We start from the raw sequence: 25180 nt of genomic DNA, 5'->3' as shown, positions 1-25180 counted from the left end.
ACCGTTGGGCAGAAGTGAACTATAAGTGTTATTTAAGTTAAGTAATTTAACGGAGCAGGGCCCCTTAATCAGTTAGGTTATATATAAGGGTTTCTGATCATTTCGCAACATGTAAGATATAAGTAAAGTTGCGATTTCTTCGAAGTGATGTTGCGAATTTGGTTAGGGGATTTTAGATGTTGCGAACAGTGCAGTCATAAGTAATGTTGCGATTGATGTTTTATAAGAGATGTTGCGAATGATGTTGTTATGAGAGATGTTGCGAATGGAGTTGTTGTGATGTAATCAGCATTGTTGCGATTTAAAGCACTCGCAACATAATTGTTGCGATTAAGAGTACTCGCAACATCCTGTGATTTTATGGGCTGATCGCAACATCAATAGGTAATACTCGCAACATCTTGCAAAATTAGCTCGTCGCAACATCTTAAGTAATACGCAACATCTTAAGGTTCGCAACATTAGTGACTTTTCGCAACATATGTCCCTTCGCAACATTCTGTGATGCTAGGTTCTGATCGCAACATAATTAGTGGACATTCGCAACATGTTACTCGCAAGATAATATGTAATTCTCGCAACATCATGCGATTTCGCAACATTTCATTTGTTGCGATTAGAGTCCACTTGTTGCGAATATATGCCTTGATTCGCAACATTAGCAGAATTCGAAAAGAATAATCAACCTGATAACCTTTTCCTAATTTTAAGGGATTTGGGAGATTCTGTTATAAAGTTTTAGATTATCCCAAAATTTAATAAGATTTCAAAATTATATCTTTTATCTTATTTAAAAGATTTTGAAATTAAACTTAGAGATAATATTATCTCTTTAAAGTTTTAGATTATCTTTAATTTTAATAAGATTTCAAAATTATATCTTTTATTTTATATTAAAGATTTTGAAATTAAACTTAGAGATAATATTATTTCTTTAAAGTTTTAGATTATCTCTAATTTTAATAAGATTTCAAAATTATATCTTTTATTTTATTTAAAAGATTTTGAAATTAAACTTAGAGATAATATTATCTCTTTAACAGATTTCATTTTCCCAAGTTAATCCTAATTAAGGTTAGTTTTCGAAAATTATGATGTTCTTCAAGAACATCTTCGAAAAAAAAAATAAACAAGAACAGTTTCAAGAATTTTACGAAACTGTTTTCGATTATATTATCAGATTTAATACTGGAATCGAAATCTGAAAGTTTTGTAAAACAGATTTCGAAAATAATCAGGTTTTTATAATGAACAGGTTTTAATCAGACCTAACAATTCGTTAGAAGTAATACGAACATCAGATCCAATCAGTTTTATGATGATGATCAAAACCGTAAACATAAGGGTTTTAATCAAAAACTCGTTTCCTATTTTAATTCCAGTTTTTTATGGACATCGAAGAAACTGATTAATCAACATCATGCTCTGATACCACATGTTGATCAGTTTCTATAATCGATGATATAATGTAAGCAAGGAAATATGTAATACCTGTTAATCCAGTGATGTTTGAGATTGACATCTTCTTAATCTGATCGAGTTCCCCTTTAGGGTGTATGGTTAGGATGGAGATTAGGTGTTCTTGATGAACACGATTTGAGGGAGAGAGGTAGGGGATGATTCTTATGGTGTTATTATTCATCATTAGTTATTAACCTCTCTAATAAGCTCTCTATATATACACCCAAGGGGAAACCCTATTAATGTTAGTAAGGGTAATTCCGTCCATCAAGGATTTACCAGTTATAAACATAAGGTTATTTAGGTCAATGATCAATAATAAGATAAATAATTATAAAGGCCATATATAAAATATATATAAAATATATATTTATTCTAACATATAACACATGGATGTGGAGCGTGGAGATGTTGCAAGTATCGTTCATAAAGCTGTCCAAAGTCTTTTGAATAGTGTGGAAGAAAAAAATAGTGTCACCAACAAATTTTCACCATCTATATACGAGGCTCCTAGTACCCTCCGAGAACTCAGCCCGAGTTCTTTCCAACCGCGGGTTGTTTCTATTGGGCCTCTACACAGAAAAGACCAAAATTTGCAACGGTTTGAAGTGCGGAAAGCTACCTTCGTGCATGATCTACTGATTCGTCCTCCAAATTCTCCACCAACATATACGCAAACGTTAAAAGAATGTGTGCAGAAGGTGAGCACCATAACAGAGAAAATCAGGGGATGTTATGCTGACGTGAAGTCTTATGACGACGTCGAACTCTTAAAAATGATGGTTATGGATGCTTGTTTCATACTTGAATTCATTTACTCTATGAGAAAGGTTTCAGCCTTAAGGTGGGAGGACCAGCACATACCCTATGACCTGTTTCTGCTAGAGAACCAAATCCCATTTTTTGTTCTTGAACAAATATATGAGTGCATTAAATATAAATTTAATAAAAATCCACCTCGTCTTGCGTGTAATTGTACCAATCTCTTCCAAACAAACATAAAACCCTCATTTACCAGTCATAATCATATTCTTGACTATTTGTATCATTGTTACCGGCCTCAAAATAATATTTCATCAGATTTTCCGCGTTCAACAATCCACACGGCTGTAGAACTTTACAGGGCGGGAGTAAACTTTAAGCCTAACCAAGATATGCAGAATGGCCAATGGCCATGGAAGTGAGAAAGCCTAGGTACAGTTTAAGCAAATTCTGGTTTTCGTTTAAATATACTCTCACAATGCCGACATTGCGTATCGATGATTTCACAGAGTTGGTTTTAAGGAACCTCATTGCATACGAGCAGTCGTATAAGCTTTATCCTTACGTCACATCGTATGCCAGGGCCATGGACATGCTAATCGATACTCATGAGGACATTGCATTGTTGGTGCTATCAAAAGTTATGGTCAATCATATAGGTTCAAATGAAGAGGCTGCAAAAATGATAAACAAGATATGTAAAGAACTTGTCCCTGAACAGTTCTATTACACCAAACAGTGGGAACAACTGGATATCCATTTCAGAGGTTACTGGCCCACAAAGATTGAGAAGTTGAAGCGTACTTATCTTAGTAGTCCATGGAGTACCATTGCTCTATTTGCTGGGTTCATCCTTTTTGTGCTTGCTATGCTTCAAACCATCTTTACCATTATGTCTTCCTAAAGAAATAACAAAGACTAAATTATTCTTACAAATGATTAGCTCAATCTCAACCATGTGGCATGTTTACCAGATTTGGGTGTAACGGTATTAAAAGTACTTCAAATAATGTCTATGAGAGTCTCCACGCGTTGTTTTTCTTTGTTTATTTAGTGTCTTCCTGTTATCATCAAGTACGTGGGTCAATTACTTTCTGTACGTTTATTTCTCATGTAGTGTTGTTTGTATTTTGCTTTTATATTGTAGAGTCTTTTGGTGATGAATGAGAATGATGAGTCTTCTGCCAAGTTGATGTGTAGCTTATCTACCACCATTAGTTGTTAAATCGGTAACAAGAAGCGGACCTATTATGTCCCCATGGGGGTCAGCCGCATCCATGAAATTTTCATTTGATAGGTGGCTGCGTAACTTCTCGCCCGCTTACTTGCCTCTCTATTGTATAAATTGAATCCTTTTTTTTATAGAAAACATTATACACGTGATTTAGTTCCGAGCAACCCCATGGTATTTTGCAATTAAAGAGGAAAAGATATAAATAGAGACGAACACACCAAGATTTTGAAATTTTGAAAGCATAAACCCTACTTCTTCATGTTCCTTTGCATCACATAGATCTATAGGAAATATAAATGGTTAAATGGCTTTAAAACAAATGGATATTGGTTTTTAATACTTTCAACTTTCACCCTGTTGGCTGATATCGCTTCTAACTTTCGATTTGTTACTCACCAATCCCAACATTCACCCTATTTGTTTCTGGTAGTCCCAAACTTAACAAACCCTAACCCTATTAGTTTTCTTGTTGGCGTACTTCACTGACGTGGCATTTGTTATGCTGACTGAACTAACCACCCACCCATATCATCATCATCCCTTGCCTTCTCCTACCTTCGAGTCATAACTCCTACCCACCATAACTACCACCACAACACCACAATCCACATTTCTTCTCTATTTCCAAGAAATCCAAATCACCCCCCCTCTCTATCTGAACCAATAACACACCCCAATCATCAGCACTTCTCTTCAAAAACACACATTTAAGAACGCACCTTAGCTTCCACCACCATCACATAGCCATGACCATCGTCATCAATAGCACTGCACCGGAAACCACCACCAATCCCAACTCCGCATGAATTCACCATTGCCGCCACCTCCTGTAACTCATGCTCACTACTACCAAACAGCCACCAACATCAAAGCCCTAAATTAAGAACTAATTCTCTATCCAGTTTCAGCTGATCTAATGTTTTAACCTTAAATTAGGAATTGATTTGCGGTGACGAAGTGGTCTCGTGATAAAGGTGGATGGTGGTATATTATATGGTATTAGCTTTTTTTAAAGGTATTTCCACATAAGCATGCCATGTGTGTTAAACAAATGTCACGTCAACAAAAATACTAATGGAGTTATGTTCTGTTAAGTTTGAGAGTGCTAGAAACAAATAGGATGAAAGTTGGGAGTGGTGGGTAGCCATTGATAGTTAGAAGTGACATCAGTCAACAAATAAAATTGAAAGTATTAAAACCCAATATCCCTAACGATGGCAAACGAGCTTAGTTTGGATTGAAAATACCCGACACTAACAACACACACACAACAACGGTTCCCGCGAGATACAGTCACACCACCCGCAAGCTTCGTTGAGCAGAATAAAACTAGCTCAGATTCTCGATACAGCCGCACCACGAGAACATGAACTAACCGTCCAAGATCACCTTGTAAAACCTGCCAAATTTTAGAATAGCAATGGAACAAAAATACTCTCTTGGTGCAGAGAATAATATTTTTTTGAAAACTCAAAAACTGCTTTTCATTTCCTTTTTCCCAATACATATGCGAAACAAAATAACCACCAAACACTACCGTCCCACGTGATACTAAATTTGTGGAAATCTCACAACTACTTACTTTGAAAAAGTTCAACACAAGAAAATACTTAAAACATAAAAGAAAGTACTAATAATAGAAACAATATGAATTAAAAATAGAGTGGGAATACAACTATGAGTGCATTAAGTCTTTGAAGCCTCCAACTGAACAGAGTGACCCATTTCCCATTCGGGTTTGGTGCCTCCCTATCATACTCCCCAGCATAAGTTTGTCCTCAAACTTGGAAGGGGTTCATCAGGATCAAAATATGGTTGCAGGTATGCCACATTGAAGGCAGCCGCAACACCATATGTCCCGGGCAGATGATCAATCTTGTAACCATTATCGTTTACCCTGGCAATGACTTTGAATGGGCCATCCGATCGTGGACTCAACTTAGAACGACGTTTAGTCGGGAATCGTTCTTTACGTAAATGTAACAATAAATATGATAAACAGACCCAGCAAGACTGCCTGTTTCAAGAGTTCGGCAACAGAAACCAATAGACACTCAGATCCGGCCTCGGCAGCTTTCGAGGTGATTCTGCCGGAGAAACTGCCGGCGTAAAACTTGTATGGGATGTGAACGTTGGTGGCCGTTGGGAATTGTACGGAGAGTGTAGAGAGAGATGATTCTGATAAGAGTTCGGCAACATAAACCAATAGACGCTCAGATCCGGCCTCGGCAGCTTTCGAGGTGATTCTGCCGGAGAAACTGCCGGCGTAAAACTTGTACGGGATGTGAACGTTGGTGGCCGTTGGGAATTGTACGGAGAGTGTAGAGAGAGATGATTCTGATATCGTATCAGAATCATCTCTCTCTACACTCTCCGTACAATTCCCAACGGCCACCAACGTTCACATCCCGTACAAGTTTTACGCCGGCAGTTTCTCCGGCAGAATCACCTCGAAAGCTGCCGAGGCCGGATCTGAGCGTCTATTGGTTTCTGTTGCTGAACTCTTGAAACAGGCAGTCTTGCTGGGTCTGTTTATCATATTTATTGTTGTTGGTGGAAACGAATCCTACTGCCGTACGCTGTAACGTTTTTTCAACATCTGAGGTGGTGGAAACGAACGCTAGCTTATGTACGGCGACCACCACCGTTTTCAACATCTGAGGCGACAGAATTTGAGCTGTTAACGGCGACCACCACCGTTTTCCGTTTTTACGTAGGGAAGAGAGTCATCTACGGCAAATAGACTCGTTAAAGGTTGAGGTAGCATTCATTGTTTTTTTCAGGCGACCACCATTCCAGGACACATTTCCGGCGACCTAGATACGACCGCCGCCCATCTCCAGTCACTCTTCCCGTACACGGGAATAAAGATAAGCTTTTTTTGTCTCTGTTCCTATTATTATTATTATTATTATTATTATTATTATTATTATTATTGTTGGTATTATTATTATTATTGTTATAATCTGTTTCATATACACTTTGTTAAGTGTATGTCACTTTGTTTACAATTAACTTTAATTATTATAATCTGTTTAACATACACTTTTGCATTAGGCAGTTTATGTCTCTTTGTATGTGCGCAATTATTACCTATTTGTTAAGTGTACATTAGGCGAATTTTTATAAGACTTTTTCATCAACGTCTGTTCGTGGTGTGTTTGCGTTGGTGTTTTGTGTTTTGTATTGCTTTAAATAGTTAAAGTTAATTGTAAACATAGACGACAGTAGTCATGTCAGTCCGCTGAGATCGTGTCCAAGGACGAGGGGTGCGGGAAAGGGAAAAGGTAGGTGGTATAGTTTGCGAGTGGCATCATGGAATGTAGGAACTCTAAGTGATAAATTGTTAGAGGTGATAGATGCTCTTAAGAGAGGTAAGGTCAATAGCATGCCTCCAAGAGACTAGGTGGAAGGGGCAAAGAGGGGTAGAAAGAAATGGGTACAAGCTATTGCATTCGGGGGCGGATGGAGCTAAAAATGGAGTAGGTTTTCTACTAGCTATAGAATTGCATAAGAATGTGAATGAGGTGAAAAGATACAACGATAGGGTGATGGTATTAAGGTTAGTGTTAGGAGTTGAAGTAGTGGCTGTGGTTTGCGCTTATGCACCACACATGGGACTAGGAGACCAAGAAAAGAGGGAGTTTTGGGATTGCCTAAATGGAGTAGTGAGGGACGTATCTAGGGAGGAGACCATTTTCGTAGCAGGTGATTTCAATGGTCATATCGGTAAGGATAGTGATGGATTTCAGATGGTTCATGGAGGTTTTGGTTTTGGGGATAGGAACGAACCTGGTAGGGATCTTTTAGATTTTGCAGTGGCCCATGACCTAGGTATTCTTAACTCTTTCTTTAGGAAGAGAGATTCAAACCTAATCACTTTTATAGTGGGGGAAGGAATACACAAATCGACTATATCTTGATGAGGCGAAACGATCGAAGACGGTGGAGAGACTGCAAGGTGATTCCGGGGGAGACCGCAGCAGCCCAGCACCATTTACTGGTGGCAGATGTAGTACTGAGAGAGAAACTGACTATGATGGAGAGAAAAGGGCGGTCTAGGATAAGATGGGGAAATTTGAAAGGCACAAACATTACGTTGTTCAAGGACAAGGTCATCTCTACGACAACAATTCATCCTGTTGGGGACGCAAACCAGATGTGGGAGGATATGGCAGCTTCCGTCACTCAAGTGGAAAAGGAGACGCTAGGGGTAACGACAGGCAGGACAACTGGAAACAAGGAATCTTGGTGGTGGAACGAGGATGTGCAGAGCAAGATCAAGGATAAGCAACAGAGTCTTAGGGATCTTTTAAGGTGCACAAACGAGGGGGAACGTTGGAGGTTGAGGGAGAAATACAAAAACGCTAGGAGAGAGGCGAAGAAGGCGGTGATAGAGGCAAAAAACACAGCGTATAGACGGATGTATGCACGTCTAGAAACAAAGGAGAGGGAGCATCATATGTTCAAGATTGCTAAATCCAGGGAACGTAGAAGACAGGACCTAGGAGTTGTGAAATATATAATGGGAGAGGATGGGCATGTCCTAATCAAGGAACAAGACATTAAACAAAGATGGCAAAATTATTTTAACAGTCTTTTTAATGGCAGACAGACCGACCAACGAGAAACAGACAACCCAGTTGCGCAGAGAAAACAAAGGAATAACTCCTACTGTAGAGGTATCACACAGGGAGAGGTGAGGATAACACTGAGGAAGATGGGAAGGGCTAAGGCGGTTGGTCTAGACAACATACCGATTGAGGCTTGGAAGTGTTTAGGGGATGAAGGAGTTCAGTGGCTCACTACTCTATTCAACCTTATTTTCAAGAATGGAAAAATGCCAGATCAGTGGAGGAGTAGTGTAGTAGTTCTCTTATACAAGAACAAGGGAGACGCACAGTGCTGTGGAAATTACAGAGGAATTAAGTTGTTAGGTCATACTATGAAATTATGGGAGAGAGTAATTGAGACCCGAATTAGGAGACAAACGCAGGTTATGATTAACCAATTTGGTTTCATGCCAGGATGGTCAACCACGGAAGCGATGCACATATTGACAAGATTAATGGAGAAGTATAGGGAGAAAAAGAGGGACCTACATATGGTATTCATCGACCTTGAAAAAGCTTATGACAGTGTGCCACGCAGACTAATTTGGGATAGTTTAGAAGGTAGAGGGTTACCTAGAAAGTATATAGACTTAATTAAAGATATGTATGACATGACTAAAGCTAGTGTTCGTGCACCGGTAGGAGATACTGATTTTTTCCCGGTGGAGATGGGACTCCACCAAGGATCGGCGTTAAGCCCGTTTCTTTTTACGGTAGTGGATGAGCTGTCCAAGTCGATTCAGGAGCCTGTCCCATGGTGCATGCTCTTTGCGGATGATATTGTGTTAGTGGCTGAGACTAAACAAAGCTTGAACGAAAGGCTAGAGGAGTGGCGTGTAGCTTTAGAGGATAAAGGTTTAAGAATTAGTCGCTCTAAGACAGAGTACCTTTGTTGTGACTTCAGTGGTGTTGGTGATAGCGAGGACACCCAGATCACTATCGAGGACCAGGTGGTTCCGCAGATAACGAAGTTTAAATATCTAGGATCGTTTGTCCAAAGCAATGGAGAGATAGACAGTGACATAACCCACCGCATACAAGCTGGATGGTGTAGGTGGAAAGCAGCCACTGGGGTTTTGTGCGACAAGCGGTTCCCATCTAAATTAAAGGGGAAATTCTATTGACTCGCAGTTAGACCTGCAATGTTGTATGGAACAGACTGTTGGGCCATCAAGAAGACACAGGAGCGTAGGATGGAGGTGGCAGAGATGAGGATGCTGAGGTGGATGTGCGGACACACTAGATTAGATACGATTAGAAATGAGGTCTTCAGGGAAAGATTAGGAATAGTTAGCATATCAGAGAAAATAAAGGAAGGGAGATTGAGATGGTTTGGGCATGTGAAGAGGAGACCGACAACAGCGCCAGTTAGAGTAGTGGAAGCCTTCATTGTGGAAGGAAAGAGGAGTAGAGGCAGACCTAAATTGACTTGGGATGAGAGAATTAGACATGACTTGACAGAGTTGCACCTCTCTGAGGACATGGTCCAGGATAGAGATTCGTGGAGACGTAGGATTAAGGTTAGCGACTTCTAGGGGAAGGCACCTAGTTAGCTTAGCTTTCTATTTAGGGTCTAGTTGGCTAGTCTTGATCCTTGTTGCTTATGAATATTTTTTTGTTTTGATGCTGCTTTTTGTTTCTTATGCCCTTTTATTAGTAGGTTACAGATTCCTTGCTTTTTTGATAGTTTGTTATCTATGTATTACTAAGTATCTTTTGCTTGTAGGATGTATGTTTACTATGATTACCTGTATGTAGCTTTATGAGCCGGGGGTCTCTCTGGAAGCAGCCTCTCTATTCTCTCGGATAGAGGAAAGACTTGCCTACATCCCACCCTCCCCTGACCCTACCGATGGCGTGCTATGCGGTGGGATATACAGGGCTTGATTGATTGATTGATTGATTGATTGATTGATACCCATACGAGATCACCCGGCTGAAACATAACATGTTTACGACCATTGTCACGACGATACTTTAGCGACTAATTATTCTTCGTAACGCGGTTGTGTGTTTGCTGATGAATGGCCTTGATATCAACTGCTAAATCACTGGCTTCTTGACTGAACTTTGAACTCGTGTCGAGAATGGTAAGATCTAGTGGAGTGTGTGGATTAAGCCCATAAACAGCCATAAAGGGGCTGACTCCGGTAGTTTTATTTGGTGCCCGATTGTATGCAAATTTCGTGTGTGGCAGTAATTCATCCCATTGTTTAATATTGGTCGTGATGAGTGCCCTAAGCAAGGAACCCAAGGTTCGATTAGTAACCTCAGTCTGGCCATCGGTTTGGGGATGGCTCTATGTACTGAATTTCAGCTTGGTACCCAGTTTTCGCCATAGTGTTAGACAGAAATGACTCGAAAACTTAGCGTCTCGGTCACTAACAATGGTCCTCGGTATTCCATGAAGATGAACAACTTCTTTAAAGTATAGATTGGCAACTTGAACGGCACCATAGGTGGTGTGGCAGGCAATAAAATGGGCCATCTTAGAGAAACGATCGACAACTACCGTTATAGAATCCTTTTGGCGTTGAGTTAATGGTAAACCGGTAATAAAATCAAGACTAACATCTTCCCAGGGGACAATCGGTACCGGTAAAGGCATGTACAAGCCATGAGGGGAAGAATGACTCTTCGCGTGGTGGCACGGTAAACACCACCGAATAAAATGTTCAACGTCTCAGTTCGATTTGGGCCAAAAAAATTACCGCGTAGAATGTGGGTTGTTTTTTCAACACCAAAATGCCTCGCTAATCCCCCTTCATTGGCCTCTTGTATTAACACTTGACGAATGCTATGGCAAGGAATACACAGTTGTTGTCCTTTGAACAAAAATCCATTTAGATCACGATAGTTACCTTTAGGGTGGTTTTCACAGCTAGCAAACAGCTCCCCAAAGTCAGGGTCTGCTGGGTACTTGATGTGTGGGTAAAAATATGTGTATTAAGTGTGTAAATTCGTGTGTTTTGATTAGTTATATATTGTGAACACGATTACCTTGAGTGAGTTTTTGGTTACAGGTGTGCGGAGCTTAACGGAGCTTAATGGAGCTTAAAGAAGGTAATTTTGAGAATTCATGATGGAGTGGAAATTAAAGTAAAGATCTATGATAGGATAGAGAATTGAAATACGAAGACGTGGCCGCAAACGGGGAGGAAAACATAGTTGAAACGAAGATTTTATGAAGAAAACAGTTTTGACCTATCAGTGACCGTAAGGCAGAGTCAAGAGACCGTAGCTTACGGTCTAACCGTATGCTACGGTTGCCAGACCGTAGCTTACTGTCCGGTCTGACGGAAAATGGGTTTTTGGTGGTTTTGTTCCATATTTAAAGCCTAAAAACCCTAAAGTCAAAATTATTCAATATTATTCAGGATTGTGACTTCTTGGAGGCCATCATACATCATCATAACACCTCTCAATCACTAAATCATCCATGGTTTCATCCTTCCAATCCATATTCGAGTCAATAATGATGCAGAGGCAAGGCTAAACCACTTGTGACCACTTCAGGTGTAGGGTTTGCATATGAACTGATTATTTTTATGAACATTACATGTGTTAGGATTTAGTTTTGATTAATCTTTTGGTTGATTGAATCTAGCTATATGTTTATTGGAATTGATTAAACAGTTGTGTTTTGGGGACTTTCATTTATCATCAATTATTTGGTTTGTGTTTATCAACATTTAGGATTAAGTTCTTATCGTTATTGAACAGTTTACCATTAATCATTGATAGATGCTAAATTTTATATTAATGAACTGGTAATTAAGTTGACAGTATTCAGTTTTGTCAATTCTTCGGATTAAGTTCTGTGAATCATCATAACCAAACTATTGTGTCTAGTAATTATTTATCTATTCTAATACACGAATCATGTCTATGTGATTTCCCGATTTGTATAAATTATTGTCAGTCAGTTTATTGCATATCCCGAACCTGAAGTGTGGTCACTATTTTCATATTATTGTTTTACAAACTACTTTTAAACTGCTTGACATCGTTTGTCCGCTTAGTTAATTAGTTATTAAGTATTGAACTTGATTAGAACTTTCCACTGATTCCATGTAGATTTGACACCTTACTTGCCCTAGCTAGTAAAGGTTTTATAAATGTTTTTGATTGACCTTTCGACATCGATCGAAATGGCACCGTTGCCAGGAAATCAACGCGCAAAGTGCTAGTTTAGTGTTTAGTTTACTTTTAGTTTTATTTTATTTTTGTCAGTTTTACATTTGGTATTTGTGTGTCTCATGTGTGCAGGTAACTGAAGATGACGTGGAGGACGATGACTCGTACCGTACACATACATATCATGGCCCACCTTCACAAAACTCTCAAGGCTTCTACGAGTCAGATAACCAAAGGAGCTTCAACCAGCATGGCCGCAACATGAGTTCTCAATCTGAGAAGAGAATTAGTTGTTACCAGTTTGAGGATGATTCGGAGTATGATAGTGAAGGATCCAATACGCCAACTTTTGTAAGTTATCAAGAAGAGGATGACTACTACTACCATGAACATCCTCAACCAATATACGAGGAAGTCTCTCAACATTATAATCATGGTGGTTCCTATCAAAGGATTTATCAGCAAGATCAAGAAGATTCCTCGGATCACAAAGAAGTGTCTTGGAAAGACGTTATGGATTTCTTAAAGCAAATGAAGATAGATCAAGAGACTCAGAATAAAAATCAAGAGGCTCAAAATAAGGCTTTAAATCAAATGTTAGATCTTCAAGAAACGTCTAATGCTGCCCAAGATAAACTGGTGAGTCAACTATTAGAAGAGGTGGCTCAAATTGAATGAGAACAAGAAAAGTTGGCTAGTGGTGCCATGGTTGATGAGGAAGTGATAGAAGAGGATCTTGATCAATTAGAGAATGAAGTTGAGAATGTGGTTGTGGAGACTAATACCATACCCGGATGAAGAGATAGTGGTAGAAGAAGTAGAGACTAAGATAGTTTCAGATTATCTCGATAATCCTCCATTACACATTATTCATATTAATAAAGTCGGGGATGATGATTTGAACTCAAATAAAAAGAAGGTGAATGTGAAGAATAGTGGGAAAAATGGTAAGAAGTGGGATCATGTGGGTTCTACAGATCTGTCAACCATGAAAAATAAGGTATGGGCACAACACCTCAACTACCGAGCATACATAGGGAATTCGGTGGGAAAATGTTCGGTTCGACCACGATCGAATCCTAGTGTTTTAATCTCAAGAAAGAGGGTGCGGGCTCGATGTGTGAAATACCGGGCATATGTGGGAAACGTTGAAAGTAAATGTTCATTCAAACCGACTCATAATTTTTTATTAGACATCTTGAACATGAAGGAAGAAGCGGATCCGAGATGTGTCAACTACCGAGCTTTTATAGGGAATTCAGTGGGGAAGTGTCCACTTAGACCACCGTAAACGTCATACCAGGTAACGGTCTGGCTGAAGACCTTAACAAAAACTTAGCGCTAATCGGGAGGCAACGGATTTTATTTTCAATTTGTATTTTATTTTATTATTATTTTTTTGTAGTTTGTTTAACCGTTTTATTTCAAGTGTGCCATTGTAGCAAAAGTCAAGTGTGGGGATGCCACACATGGAAAAGTCGGAGTGTGCAATGTTTTGGTAAAGAATCATGTTGACATGAGTTGCAGCTACCCAAGGTGCTTTCATGTTCCTTTTGCTATGGTTAATTCAGATACATGTATATTTTTGTTGTATCCGAACTTTGTGGTAGTAGTTCACTATAAACCCTCACGAGACCTTACTCGTCCACCCGGGCTACCGGGGGGTTTAAAGGGCTTGTTGCATATGCTAAATGCAATCGTGATTCCTACGAAAGTGAGTTAGGTCTTTTAACATTTTTACTCGTTTAACAAATTCAATTATGAAATTTATTTAACTCGGCTTGGTAATTATAATCAACAGTTTTGCAAACAGTTTAAAAGGCATATTCTAATATTGTGAGAAGCATGCTTCTACACGCGTGAGAGTTTGCAGATATTGTTGAGTGAGTTGAGGAGACAGGTTCATCTGGAGCAAGCACGAGTGCACACGAGTTACCTATATCAGGTAATTTCGTTTTCATAGTTTTCTTTGTTTTATTAGTTGCGTTGTTAAAAGTGTAATATAAATTGTTATGACCATCACATTAAGCCCGGTTTTAGAATTAAAAAAAATAAGCAGTAAATTTTAACCCCTTTCTCGTTAATGTTCTTTTAAAAGTTATATTTTTAAACATTGAGGACAATGTCAACCTCAAGTGTGGGGATGGGGGAAAAATGAAATTTTTGGCATTAGAGTACCTTTATTGTGCGCAAAAGCCGGAATTGTAACTTGTTAATTGCTAGTATAAATGCCAAGTAGAGGTATTTGGTCATGGTCAGTTTTTAAGCTTCTCAAAAGTCTTCCCATGCAAATGGTTTTCAAAAATTAGACAATTAAAATAAACCGTTTAGATGGAGATAACGAGTTATGGGGACAGGTACACATGTTTCATGTCGGCAGACTAATTCCTCCGGTACGTGTGTAAGATTTGCCTTATATATATAATACGCATATAATATATAGTATATACACATGTCATTTGAGTGCCATTATAGAGAGTAACCAGTATGCCCATAATATCTAGAACTTGGATGTCTCCTGCATTTCGAGATCTTAGCTTGGCATGAATGCAAAAGTGATAGAGGCAATTAGGTTAAGCCTCGTCTGGATGAGTGAGAGTGTGGGTATTGGGGGTTGGGCCTCATACGTTATATATATGAGCGTGAATAATGAGAGGGGGGTGGTTCTCTTAGAAAACATTTCTTGGACCTATTTTTCATTTGATTAACCCTGATATTATTGTACGAGACGATCCAGCTTAATAGGTTTCTTTGTATTTGTTTTAGTATTTATCAGTAGGATGTATTAAGCATTGTGTTATTATGCTTCAATATATATATATATATTGTGTTAAATTTGCAATGTTCAAGTATTACGAGTCTAAAAAAATAGAGAAAAAAAATGAAAAGTCAAAGAAAAGCTCAAAAGAGTCAATGTTCTAGTCAGTATTGGTTGTAAATGAAAGTTAGTGAGTTTGTTTATTTGTTTAGTAGTTGGAATAAATTGGTCAGTGGTTTATGTTAGTTTTATTTAGTTGTTTTGTAATAAGCCGGATCGGATCGTTTGAGCTACTTTCAAAATTCCCTTCCATACCCTTACACTTAGCCCCAATGCAACTCGTGTTAAACCCTCTTGATTTGCATTTGTGTCAAAACATTTATATGGGTGGTGATATGACTTCTTATTACTTTGTGGTCATACTTGGTATAGAAGGTAGAGAGATACTAGCACATCTTTTGCTGGTCCAGATATTAAACCGAGAGGAGAGGTATTATATTATAAGGGGTATGACCATGTGTGCCTTAACCGGAAACAAAGTACACTCGTTTGGACGGTTTCAAAGTTTTAAAATGTATCATTAAATTTTTTGGTGGGCTATCAACCTTGACAGTGTCAGTTCTTGGGAATTGGGTATGACCTTATACCTCACTAGTATTAATACTGATAATTGATGAACCATCGATCGAGGTGTATGTATTGAATGAGAGTTTGTTTGAGGGCAAGCGAATGATAAGTGTTGGGATGTGATGTGTGGGTAAAAATATGTGTATTAAGTGTGTAAATTCGTGTGTTTTGATTAGTTATATATTGTGAACACGATTACTTTGAGTGCGTTTGTGGTTACAGGTGTGCGGAGCTTAACGGAGCTTAAAGAAGCTAATTTGGAGCATTCATGATAGAGTGGAATTCAGCACATGTCACTAAAAAGCACGGGGGCGTGCCCACGTAAGCACGGGGTCGTGCTTCATACTCCATATTGCCTATAAATAGTGGCTCATGTTGCACTCATTTGGTGTGCCTTGAAAAGAATTCTATCCGGCCTCTCTTATAAAAACACACACTAACACTCACATAGAAGATTTAGTGAAGAGTTTGAAGGCTTGGAGTTCATCACCATCAACCATCATCATCATCATCATCATTAAGAAGGAAGATTCATCCACATTTGGTTAAATTGTTCAAGTTTAATCATGTGTTTGTTATTATCATCCATCCTAATGTTAATCACCATGCTCATTATGAGCTAAACTCCATTTACCATCTAATATCTATGAAGAAGCTTTGTTTTACTTGATAATTATATAAAACATGTGGTGTAGTCTAGTAAAGTACATGGTTATCTTACAATTATCTTTTGACGAGAAATGTTTCACCATCTTAAATCACTAATTCAAAGTTGGTGATTGTCAATTCTATTGGCAATCAATCACGATCGATTCATGTTCTTGAAAAATAGAAATAATTTGATACATTATCAAAACATGGATCCTTATATTGTACTTAGAAATAATGAGATATAAGTTATGATATATTTGTATATGTCTTGGTACTCCGAAAATGGCTTTGCTTAGGATATCATGCTAGTTAAAAAAGTCATATGTTAACGGAATGTTTAATTATAACCTACATAAATCAACCAAGAGGAGGTTGTTTGAGTTAACTAAAACCACCCGAAGTTGTTAGAATTGGTATTTGATAAATCGAAGTCAATCCTAATCTTTCTACTTTACGAAACTACTTGCCAACTTAAATTGACATTATTGAGGTAGCATGACATTAGGAAAGGATGGACTTTAAAATGCGCATGTTACCTCCTTTCTGCCAAAGATGCTCACTTAAGGCTTAAGGTGCTATCTATCATATATTGCTACGACAAGTTTACCACATGTTTGAATATTAATTATCAATGCTAAAATGGAGTGGATTCTTGAATTTAGATGGTAACCTTTGCGTAATTGAACAACTTGTTTAGAATCTCTCGTATTGGTCACCTATATATTATATATAAGTATTTACATTTTATAAAAATCTCAAAAAGTAACCCCAAAATGATTAAAACCTCCGACTAAAGTAAAACAGCGATTTGTTATTAGAAACATTTGTATCCACGGATCCATACTTGGTTCTTACCAATACTATTCTACATATACGATAGGTACACTTGCCTATTTTGTGTGTGTTTAGTCTTTGTAGAAATCACTTTTATAATTTTAAAACACGATCTTGTGCAAAAGCAAATCATTCCATCCTTTATATTTTAACTGCAACGCACACAGCACATCAGCAAGGCTAAACCACTTGTGACCACTTCAGGTGTAGGGTTTTCATATGAACTGATTATTTTTATGAACATTACATGTATTAGGATTTAGTTTTGATTAATCTTTTGGTTGATTGAATCTATATGTTTATTGGAATTGATTAAACAGTTGTGTTTTGGGACTTTCATTTATCATCAATTATTTGGTTTGTGTTTATCAACACTTAGGATTAAGTTCTTATCGTCATTGAACAGTTTACCATTAATCATTGATAGAAAAGCAAAAAGATATGAATGATGCTTAGGTTGCGGAAACTGGTCCCACGAAGGAAGATGTAGAAAAAGCCAAACTCAGTCTCAGCATGAATATACCGAACTAATGAGGGTGGGGGCTATTAGGCTCAAAGCCGAACGATCCACTAGAGTTGGAAGTTATGTTCAGAACAGGATTGAGGAAGAACTGATCCACATCTTCGACAAAACCGGTGTTGACGATCTGACCTTAAAAGAATCATTAGGTCTCTAAAAAAAGTTGTATTTACCATCCTCAACCAAGATCCCTTATCCACCATAATTCCAACTAACACAAAACCAACTCATATTACCTTCTGAATTATGCAACCCTTCACAAAGGTGGAGATTTGAACTTGTTACAAGCTTATTTATAACAGGTTGCATTCTGACTAAAAGTGATCACATACATACATCACAGGTATGATCAGATATAAAACCGAGTGTGAGTGAACATTGTGAGAACGTGACATTCTACATAAACGGAAGCTCATAAAAACAAAATTTCCTTCTTATTTATCACTAATACAAATTAAGATTGGGTATTTTGTTTCCATTTTCTTGGATCTCAAGGGATGGCTATAATCCGAGTTGCTGTTTTTAGAGAATATTTATAAAGATTACTTGAGGAAAAGCAATGTTCAAGTGTGGGGATGTTTGATGTACATAAAATTATATCTTTTTGACATCAAATAATCTCTAAAAACTGCAATTTCTATTAAATAACATAGGACAAAAGGCTACTTATCATAATAAAATGTAATTGCAGGTGAAACCAAGCCCCAAACAAAGAAACAAGCGAAAAGACGAAGAAAAACAGAAGAAAACACAAGAAAAGCAAAGAAACACGCCCCCATGCCCGAAGAAACCCGCCCCCATGCTTCTGAAAACCAGAAAAGACAAAAATCTACAAGAAAAGACAAAAAATGGGAATAAAAGCACGGGGGCGTGCCCACGTAAGAACGGGGCCGTGGTCGTCTACCAGAAAAGACAGAATGAATTCAGCACATGTCACCAAAAAGCACGGGGTGTGCCCACATAAGCACGGGGCCGTGCTTCATACTTCAGATTGCCTATAAATAGTGGCTCATGTTGCACTCATTTGGTGTGCCCTGAAAAGAATTCTATCTGGTTTTCTCTTATAAAAACACACACTAACACTCACATAGAAGATTTAGTGAAGAGTTTGAAGGCTTGGAGGTCATCACCATCAACCATCATCATCATCATTAAAAAGGAAGATTCATCCACATTTGGTTAGATTGTTCTAGTTTAATCATGTGTTTGTTATCATCATCCATCCTAATGCTAATCACCATGCTCATTATGAGCTAAACTCCATTTACCATCTAATATCTATGAAGAAGCTTTGTTTTACTTGATAATTATATAAAACATGTGGTGTAGTCTAGTAAAGTACATGGTTATCTTACAATTATCTTTTGATGAGAAATGTTTCACCATCTTAAATCACTAATTCAAAGTTGGTGATTGTCAATTCTATTGGCAATCATTCATGATCGATTCGTGTTCTTGAAAAATAGAAATACTTTGATACATTATCAAAACATGGATCCCTATATTGTACTTAGAAATGATGAGATATAAGTTATGATATATTTGTATATGTCTTGGTACTCCAAAAATGGCTTTGCTTAGGATATCATGCTAGTTAAAGAAGTCATATGTTAACAGAATGTGTAATATAACCTACATAAATCAACCAAGGGGAGGTTGTGTGAGTTAACTACAACCACCCGAAGTTGTTAGAATTGGTATTGGAGAAATCGAAGTCAATCCTAATCTTTCTATTTTACGAAACTACTTGCCAACTTTAATTGACATTATTGAGGTAGCATGACATTAGGAAAGGATGGACTTTAAAGTGCGCATGTTACCTCCTTTGTGCCAAAGATGCTCAGTTAAGGCTTAATGAGCTATCTATCATATATTTCTACGGCAAGTTTACCACATGTTCGAATATTAATTATCAATGCTAAAATGGAGTGGATTCTTGATTTTTTATGGTAACCTTTGCGTAATTGAAAAACTTGTTTAGAATCTCTCGTCTTGGTCACCTATATATTATATATAAGTATTTACATCTTATAAAAATCTCAAAAAGTAACCCCAAAATGATTAAAACCTCCGACTAAAGTAAAACAACGATTTATTATTAGAACATTTGTGTCCACGGATCGATACTTGGTTCTTACCAATACTATTCTACATATACGATAGGTACACTTGCCTATTTTGTGTGTGTTTAGTCTTTGTAGAAATCACTTTTATAAATTTAAAACACGATCTTGTGTAAAAGCAAATCATTTCATCCTTTATATTTTAACCGCAACGCACACAGCATATCAAGTTTTTGGCGCCGTTGCCGGGGACACGGTACGTTTCTAAGAACGATCCAAGTTTTAATTTAATCATTGTCTATAATTGTACAAATATTTTTTTAACTTTTATTTTACTTTATTTTTTTACTAACTATTTAGCTATATAATTTTACGGCTAGCCTAATTTTTAATCTTTATTTAACTCACCTTTACTTTAGCTTAATTAATTTAGACCTTAGTTTAAAATAGCTTAGCTTAACTCGTAGTTTAACTATAACTAACTTTTACTTTATTTTAATTTACTCCCATGTATGTCCTCTACTTTTGAGCCTGAGTTTGTTTCTCCAATTTCTGAACCGGAACGACTTTTTCGTCGACGAGCACGTAAACGGACTGTAGAAACCACCGAAGCAATCAAAGACGAATCAGTAGACGCCACCACATCAGGAGAAAATCAAACCGAAGTAATGATGGCGGCCCAAAACAATGAGCCGAATATGAGCCAATATGCCAAGCCAACTCTCGAAGGCTACGGCAATGGAGTGGCTCCACCCGAAATTACCGAAAATTTCGAAATCAAATCAAGCACCATTCATATGGTGGAAAATTCAGTTCAGTTTCATGGTCTCCTCGACGAAGACCCTCTTTCTCACATATCTTGATTCTTACGAATCTGCGGAACCTTTAAAATTCAAAATTGTTCAAAAGATCAAATCAAACTCAAACTCTTTCCTTTCTCTCTAAGGGGTCAAGCCCTAGAATGGATAGAATCTCTTTCTTCTAGTTCCATCACCACTTGGGACCAGATGGTTGAATAGTTTCTCCTTAAATACTTTCCTCCTGATAAAACTGCCAAATACCGACCCAGCATTACCGGATTCCGGACCGATGATGATGAGTCGTGACACGCAGCATGGGAGAGATACAAAAGTTTTCTGAGAAGATGCCCACATCATGGACTGAGTGTATGGTTACAAGTGCAAACTTTCTTTGACGCACAATCCAGTCAAAACAAACAGGCCATCGACCAAATCGCTGGTGGAGACCTGGGATCCAAATCACCTAACGAGGCATTTGAAGTCCTGGAGATGGCCGCAAAGAAGAGTTTCGCTTACAACCCACCAAGATCTATGCCAACCCATAAAGGAATACACCACATTGACTCCAACACTTTTGTCACCGCACAGCTTGAAGCCCTTTCTAAAACATTCGAACAACTTCAAGCCGAGCTATCAAAAACCAGACTCACCTGTGACACTTGTGGAGGAAATCATAAAGCAAGTGACTGCAAACAAGTCATCATGGCTATGGAAGAAGTCGATTTCATCGCTCGATAGAATAACGCTTTCAGCAACAACTACAATCCAGGATGAAGAAACCACCCGAATTTCAGCTGGAAAGACGGAGGTAACACTCAACCCTTACCCGGATTCGAGAAAAGACCGATGAATCAATCCTTCCAGCCTAAACCTCAATTCCAATAGCAAAGTTCCAGTAGCCATCAAAATCCAAGCTACTCGAAAATCGAAGAAATGCTAATCCAACTCATGACCAAAAAAATGAAGCAGAAAAGAAGGTCGACTCAAGAACTGTTGATATTAGCGGAGTATTATTAAAACATGAAGCCGATCTCAAAAGTCAACAAGCATCACTTCAGAATCTAGAAACTCAAATCGGACAAATTGCCCGACAATTATCCGAAAGACCACCTGGCACTCTTCCAAGCAACACAATCACCAACCCGAATGCAACCGCTAATGCTGTTACACTCAGAAGCGGTACGACCACTGTCGCCTCACCAACCTCAGAACCAATTAAGGAAAAGGAACCTCTTGATGAAACGCAGGAAAGACTGACCCCGACAGGCACCGTACAACCCAAGGAGCCGGTCCGAACTTATGTTCCACCTATTCCATACCCTGGAAGACTGAAGCAGGAACGATTGGAAGCTCAGTATGGGAAGTTTTTGGAACTCTTCAACAACTCCATATCAACATCCCTTTTGTCGAAGCCATCGCTCAAATGCCAAAATATGCCAAGTTTCTCAAAGAAGTGCTGACAAACAAAAGGAAGCTGGAGGAGCTCTCACATGTCACCCTAAGTGAAGAATGTTCAGCAGTCCTCCAAAGCAAGCTGCCAACAAAAATGACCGATCAATGGAGCTTTACTATCCCTTGTCTTATAGGAAATTTGTCTGTTAGCAATGCCCTGGCCGACCTAGGAGCTAGTATTAATTTAATGCCTTATGCTGTTTTTATAAAACTAGGAATAGGAGAACCAAAGCCCACCCTCATGAGCATTCAATTAGCTGACCGATATATTAAATATCCTCGGGGCATTGTTGAAAACATGCTTGTCAAAATTGACAAGTTTGTTTTCCCAGTAGATTTTGTGATTCTAGACATGGAGGAAGACAAAAGTGTACCTATGATTTTAGGAAGACCCTTTTTAGCCACCGCAAAGGCTATTATTGATGTTTGCACCGACAAACTCACTCTCAGGGTAAATGAAGAGGTAATCACTTTTGATATAGGAAAATCTATGCAAATCCCGCAACATCACGATGACACATTATACTGTGTTGACATCATCGATTCTATCATGAGTTGCTATGTGCGGAAATCTTCCCTTAATACCTCATTAGAAACATAAATCTTAACTGACACTATTACCATACCCATTTTAGAAAACGATAATCTCAATACTGTGAATAACTATCAGGAAGCATCAGAAGTAGTATATGAGATCACTGAATGCAATGAAAATTCAAAACCATCAATCAAAGAACCACCAGCCTTAGAATTAAAAGAATTAACAAACCACCTCTCACGCCTAGAATGCCCAGCTTCAGAAGAGCTTCACAAGAAAATTATCAACGATAATTTCTCACATGAAATTCTCATGCGCATTCAAGCGGTCATAGAGGAAAGGACGAAAGTCCTTGGTATGCCGACTTCGCAAACTACCTAGCCTGTCGGATTCTAAGAAAAAGACTTACTCATCAGCAACGAAAGAAATTCTTCTCCGACCTTAAGTTCTACTTCTGGGAAGATCCATACTTGTTTAGGGTAGGCGCTGATCAAGTTATTCGTAGGTGTGTAGCAGGAAAGGAAGCCTTAGATATTCTCAAACACTGCCATGAAGGAGCAACCGGTGGGCACGACGGTACCACCACTACGGTCAGAAAAGTGTTTGATGCAGGATTCTTCTGGCCCACCATATACAAAGATACACATACTTTGATTCAAACATGCGATGCTTGTCAAAAGGCCGTGAACATCTCATCAAAGAATGAAATGGCTCAAAAAGGCATTCAAATTTGTGAAATCTTTGATGTATGGGGAATAGATTTCATGGGCCCATTTCCTGACTCATTCAAAAATAAATACATCCTTGTAGCAGTCGACTACGTGTCTAAATGGATTGAAGCACAAGCTCTTCCCACTAACGATGCTCGAGTAGTTGTACGATTTCTGAAAAAGTTATTCTCACGATTCGGTACTCCAAAAACCCTAATCGGTGACAGAGGTACTCACTTCTGTAATGCTTAAATGAAAAAAGTCTTAGCGCGATATGGAGTTCACCACCGACTGGCAACACCATACGACCCTAAGACTAGTGGTCAAGTAGAGGTCTCGAATCAAGGAATTAAAAGGATTTTAGAAAGAACCATAGGGATGAATCGCAAAAATTGGGCAGAAAAGTTAGATGACGCTTTGTGGGCCCTCAGGACGGCTTACAAAACCCCCATAGGAACAACACCATTCAAATTCGTTTACGGGAAAGCATGTCATCTACTAATAGAATTAAAACACAAAGCCTACTGGGCTCTCTGAGTAGTAAACTTTGATCTAACGTCCACCGACATAAACCGGAAAGATCAAATTCACGAGCTCGGGGAACTAAAAACATTAGCCTGTGAAAATTCATGGTCGTACAAGGAAAAGACTAAACGCTTGCACGACGCCCATTTGAAAGGAAACAAGAAATTCCAAACAGACGATCGTGTACTGTTATACAACACTCGTTTATGCCTTTTCCCAAGAAAATTGAAATCACGATGGACAGGTCCATACATAGTTGAATCAGTTTTTGACAATGGTACAGCTGAGATCTCAAATTCAAATGGTCAAAAGTTCAAAGTAAAAGAACATCGATTAAATCCATATATTGATGGGCCATTTGAAGAAGTTCTGGAGGTATTAGCCCTCCAACTCCCTAAATAAGAAATCAAGGAACTAAGGTCTGGCCAAGACCTTCACAAAACTAGGCCTTGTAAATACGTAAGCATATATAAAAAACACGAGGGCGTGCTTCCAAAAGCACGGTCCCGTGCCAAAAATCGTGGGCTGGAATCTTCGCTGCAAAAATCTCAGTCAGACTGGTTTGTAACAGAATTGTCAGAACAAAGACACGTGCCGTGCTTTCAAAAGCATGGGGTCGTGCTTAGGGTACTGGTTGGATATAAAAGGCACCTTGTGTCATTGCATTCCTTGCACCAACCAAAACCATCCCAATAGTCTCTGAAAATTCAACATGCCGACTGAGATGAGTGAAGCAATCCCCGCTTCCCGACACCCGAGGAACAATGCACGCCATGTTTCCAAAACTGAGCTTCTCTTGAAACTTCAAGAACTCGTTAAAGAACTCACCGAAATGAATCTCCTGGCTGATATTCACCTCGTTCAACTCACCAAATAAGTGGAAAATATGAAAATGGAACTCCGAGACATCAATGAACAACTCCAGTTTCAAGTTCTCGGTTTCACGTATTTTCCACCACCAGGACCATTCGGAGGAGGACAGCCTTTCGGGGACATCTAGGAAACTTAATTTTCTACTTTTATGTGTAAACAAGTGCATTACGCACAATGTGTTAGGATTTCGGGCTTAACCCGAATATTTTCTTATTTTTAGGAAAACCTGGCTTATCCCGTGTTTGTTTTAGGACCTTTTAATGAAAAGTAATTTTTAGGATGACTAAACTTCTAAGTCATCATACTAAACATCATTCTAAAAATTCCAGCTCTCTCATTTTGTTGAAAATTACTAGAAAATTATCTGTGACAAAAAGCACGGGTCGTGCTTCCAAAAGCACGAGGCCGTGGTCACCCTAGAATCTTCAGCAAGATACGTGCTGACTCCGTACAATTCTCTGACTCAGAAACATTTATACCCCTAGCAGCACGGGGCCGTGCTTCTAAAAGCACGGGGCCGTGTTCAACTTTCCAGTCTGTATATAATGCATGCATAAACTCACAATTCCATTCACACCAAACACAACATCACTGGAATGGAAAGCAAGAAGGTTGAATGGAG

At 38.5% G+C, this 25180-nt stretch overlaps 1 protein-coding gene and 1 pseudogene across 1 annotated transcript; both read left to right on the top strand.

The window, feature by feature from the left end:
- Positions 1 to 1850: 1850 nt before the first annotated feature.
- LOC143596906 (UPF0481 protein At3g47200-like) lies at positions 1851 to 3127 on the top strand (annotated as a pseudogene).
- Positions 3128 to 7379: 4252 nt separating this feature from the next.
- LOC143597182 (uncharacterized) lies at positions 7380 to 8695 on the top strand. The gene is made up of 2 exons (XM_077075764.1): positions 7380 to 8650; positions 8692 to 8695. The coding sequence occupies exons 1-2, from the start codon at positions 7380 to 7382 to the stop codon at positions 8693 to 8695; spliced, it is 1275 nt and encodes a 424-aa protein (XP_076931879.1).
- The last annotated feature ends 16485 nt before the right edge of the window (positions 8696 to 25180 follow it).

Source organism: Bidens hawaiensis, unplaced genomic scaffold (genome assembly GCF_021521415.1).
Source record: "Bidens hawaiensis isolate Kalapana, Puna unplaced genomic scaffold, B.hawaiensis_p1.1 tig00001758_1, whole genome shotgun sequence".
NCBI classification, from domain to species: Eukaryota; Viridiplantae; Streptophyta; class Magnoliopsida; order Asterales; family Asteraceae; genus Bidens; species Bidens hawaiensis.
The sequence above is the reverse complement of the archived record's forward strand: the minus strand, read 5'-3'. Positions and strand labels throughout refer to the sequence as shown.

Coding starts and splice junctions, on each gene's coding strand:
- LOC143597182 (XM_077075764.1), top strand. CDS start 7,380: ATGAGGCGAAACGATCGAAGACGGTGGAGAGACTGCAAGGTGATTCCG.